This window comes from Pollicipes pollicipes, unplaced genomic scaffold (assembly GCF_011947565.3).
Source record: "Pollicipes pollicipes isolate AB1234 unplaced genomic scaffold, Ppol_2.1 Scaffold_3087;HRSCAF=3621_pilon_pilon_pilon, whole genome shotgun sequence".
Classification (NCBI taxonomy): domain Eukaryota; kingdom Metazoa; phylum Arthropoda; class Thecostraca; order Pollicipedomorpha; family Pollicipedidae; genus Pollicipes; species Pollicipes pollicipes.
In genome coordinates this window covers 20856037-20859915 of record NW_023596225.1, presented here as the reverse complement: position 1 = coordinate 20859915, position 3879 = coordinate 20856037, and the positions used below count along the sequence as shown (strand labels likewise).

Sequence of the window (3879 nt, the reverse complement as noted above, 5' to 3'; positions counted from 1 at the left end):
CTGCCAGGCGGCCGACGGCGTGCTGTCGGGCGTCACGCTCAGCCTGGAGCAGGTCATCCTGCTCATCAGCGGCGCCCCCGCCGACCAGTCGCTGCAGGCCCAGCTCCGCGGTACGTCCCGCCAGCCCTGCCCGCGCCGCCGGCCCTCCGGCATCGGGGGTACACCCCGGCTAACGTTTATCACCCCGGCTCGAGATTAACGGCTTTGAAATCCAGGCCGCTATCATACGGCCCGCGCGCTGCGACTTACTCGGACTTGGCTGTTGCAGAGGCGGAGGCGCTGGCTGCGGCCACGGCGCGTCTGTCCGCCCGGCCGCCAGGTGTCAGCACCAGCGTTCAGACGGCGCCGCAGTCCCCGGAGCCGTCCGAGCGGCTGCCGCAGCTGCAGTTGACGCTGGAGCTGAAGGAGCGGGAGCTGGCGGTGGCGGACAGCCGCGCGGCGCAGCTGCAGGAGCAGCTGGAGGCGCGTGGCTGTGAGCTGCGCCAGCTGCGCGGGCGGCAGGCGGCTGAGCGAGCGGCGCAGTCGGAGCAGCAGCGGCTGCAGCGCCGGCGACTGGCGCAGCCGGCGGCGGCCAGCGAAGACCGCCGGCTGGGCGCGCTGCTGCGCCGGCTGCGCGGCCTGCTGACAAACGAGCAGACGGCGCGGCTGGTGGCCGAGCTGCGGGCCGGCGGCGATGATGAGGCCGACCCGTCTAGCGCTGAGCGCGAGCTGCTCTGCCGGGCTCTGCAGCAGGCCGCCACGGTGAGCACGGCCGCGCTCCGCCAGCGGCGGCACGGCTCCTGACGAGCTCTGCCGATGGGCGTCTGCTGGCGACAGCGACAGCGGAATTTTGACTTTAAGTGTAGTCGGTGGGCTTGGTATGATGTGTCGGCAAACACGGTCCACACATACATTAGGCACTGACTATGAAATTCACCATGTGGTACAGTGTTCTAAGTGCCGATATGTTTTCAGTGGTTGTCTCGCAAACGCTTCCTATATTACTCTTTGAGGACCAAGAAGACGTCTTTCAACCATATACCCTTGCTGGAATACACCAAATACAAGAGTGCATAACTCTACCGGCATTAGTTGATTGACTGATTCGCGCAATTGCTTTTCCAGCTTAAGTGTTCGGCTGGCTCACCTGTGGAAGACCGAGTGTACAGTGCAACGGAACACACCACTAGCTCCAAGCTGTCTCGCATCCCACGGCTACACCACAAAGCCGCGGACGCCACCCAGCCTTCGCCTCTCTTCGCGAAAGGTATTTTTTATTTGGCAGCGATAACAATTGAAAGTGTATATTTGGATGCATAGCTTCAAAATGTTCGATAATAACAATGAGCCAACTGGAAATTTTTGCCAGTGTATTAGAGCTTAACTTTGGGACAATTTTGTGCAGACATATCTCATCCCCCTTTTCCATTTCTTCCACAGGTGACGCCACCTTCGAAGGTGCCTCTTCCCCGGCGAACGCACTCTGCCAAGGCGCCGACGGTGGCGCCGCCGGTGGGCGTGGCTCGGCCCTATCGTTCGGCGCCTACGCCGGCGCAGGAGTGGTCGCCGCCCCCGCGGGACGCGCCGCCGCCGCCAGCAGAGCCGGGCCAGGGACACGTGGCCAGCCCGGCCGGCGCGCTGCCGCCGCCCGATAGCTTCCAGGTTATCCGGGCCGTGGGCGGCGACAGTCTGCTTCTCTACTGGAGCCCCGTGGAGGACCACAGGATCTCCGGCTACCAGGTCAGCCCCGTCCGTCAGACGAAGTGAGACGCGGCCAGGCTGCCTTCCTGTCCACGGAACCGCTCTAACCTGCAATATATATGCATATATATATATATATATATATATATATATATATATATATATATACGCATAAGTTTACTCTCACTTGGATGCGGACCATGCAGAATAACAGCATGGTGCATGCAATGCCATTCATGTGTAAATATCAGTGCCATTTGCGCTGACATATTAACTGTTAGTGCACACTGACATGATCACTTTGTAATTACCGACAACCTTTTGGTTATTTTAAATCTTATATTATCAAGGGCCGCGAAAATTGCCCTATCTATGTATGTCTAAAATCCCCCTCCGCACAGTGAAGCTGAAACCGGTTCTCCTAACATGGCGTAGTTGAAGCTGACCCTGCCATTTCTCTCGGGCCAGATTTTCGTCGACAGCCAGCTGCAGTTGGCGATCCGGAACCCGCAGCGGACCAAGGCGCTGTTGCCGGCGCTGGACCTCTCCGCCCCGCTGCGGCTGGCCATCCGCACCGTGTCTGCAGACGACGCCCACTCGGCCCTCGCCTGGGCAGACTACTGGCCGGCCAAGGCGACCGCGGCGCACTGAGGTGCCCGGCCGCTGCAGGGCTGAGCTGACCTGACCTAACCTGAGCTCAGCTGAGCTGCGCGGCGCCCTCCCGGCTCCGGGCCCGCTGTGGTGGCGGGGCCGAGGATAAGAGCCGGCGGCCCGCAGACCGGGCCCAGATTTGGAGCTGTTTGCCTGGAAGCACAACAAATGTGATCCATGGCTGCGCTGCACCGCGTACTGTTTTCTCTGTGAAGCTGTGTTCACGTGGCCTGTGCACTGAACGGCACCGCACTCGTCGATGTGAGATATACGCAGTTGTGTAGAATTTCTCTTTTGGAATGGGAGAAAGTTCAGAACTGATGATGTGAACAAATATCTAAATGTCAATAGATTAACGCGAGTTTATTTGTCATGCCTATATTTCTGCAGTCATCAGTAACAAATAGGTATATATGGGTACGGCAACCCACTGCTCCCAGCAACAGCTTTGGCTTTAAAACATCAAGGAACATGTTCAAGGTATGATCCTTACTAACTTCCAAAAATGTCAACATGTCCCGTTTCAAGGCCCACTAGTTGACGGAAATCACCTCGCATCGATCGCAGATGATCGGTCGCATCGGTCGGTCGCATCGCGTAGATGTTCATACTCAAAGTCCAGGACATCTTTGGTGTAAACCATTTACTCTGCCTCCGCACCTTGGGTTACTTTGTCTTGCATTCCAAGCAGCAGTAGGCTGCATGTACATGTACAATCTGTGAAGTTGGACGATCCATTGGGGTGAGTCCACCCAGGCACCTAAAGATACCTGGGTGGCCCCTGGGATTTGAGGCCATCCGTCTCTTAATCTCAAGCGACAAAACGAATTTTCATGTGACAGGATAAAGCTGTCCGACGTTACGTGGTTCTAACGGAACATTTGGTAGCATCACATGGGTCGAGGTCTGACATCCCGAGAGGGAATATGCGGATGGCTCAGGGAAAGAGTTACGGAGCTCGCATTGGGTGACTGCACTGACGGTGGGCGCTCATATTCTGAACTGCGATGGGTTTGAAGAGATAATTTTGGTATCATATTCTGTGCTCGCCTCGTCAGTCCATGAGACACCTGCACGTCAGACTCCTGTGAGCTGCTTATATCATGACTTCGATTGAAGATATCTAGATAACGGTGACTGTGGGTGCTAAGTGGAGAAGTCGCAAAAAGAGAAAATTTGCTTTTATTTTCTTTTAACGAGTCGTAAGCTTCAAGCCAATGAGGCCGCTTACCTACATGCCACCAGACTATTGTCACGTGATGATGCCATAGACACTCCTCATGCCAGTACCGTAAAACTTTTATACTGGGTTCTGCAATCTGTAACTGTCAAAAGAAACAGCCGTCATTAGGCGTAAATTTAACGACATGGTACCACAAAGAAGTTGCTTTTTTGGGGCATAATTGGAGTAATTTCACTGCAGGGGTGCTTCAAAGCTCACGTACCTAACGCGCATAATCATCTGGAATGCCCTGATCCTAACCATCCGGGTGGGAACCGGACCTGAGATTTGCTTCAAAAGCTCGTCTCGATGAACCGGTAATGCTC

General features: G+C 55.9%; 1 protein-coding gene across 1 annotated transcript; it reads left to right on the top strand.

Annotated features, from left to right (window-relative positions):
• Positions 1-613: 613 nt before the first annotated feature.
• LOC119089452 (putative pathogenesis-related protein ARB_02861) lies at positions 614-2617 on the top strand. Its single transcript, XM_037212154.1, has 4 exons — positions 614-741; positions 1105-1246; positions 1420-1719; positions 2149-2617. The coding sequence occupies exons 1-4, from the start codon at positions 674-676 to the stop codon at positions 2329-2331; spliced, it is 693 nt and encodes a 230-aa protein (XP_037068049.1). The 5' UTR covers positions 614-673; the 3' UTR covers positions 2332-2617.
• The last annotated feature ends 1262 nt before the right edge of the window (positions 2618-3879 follow it).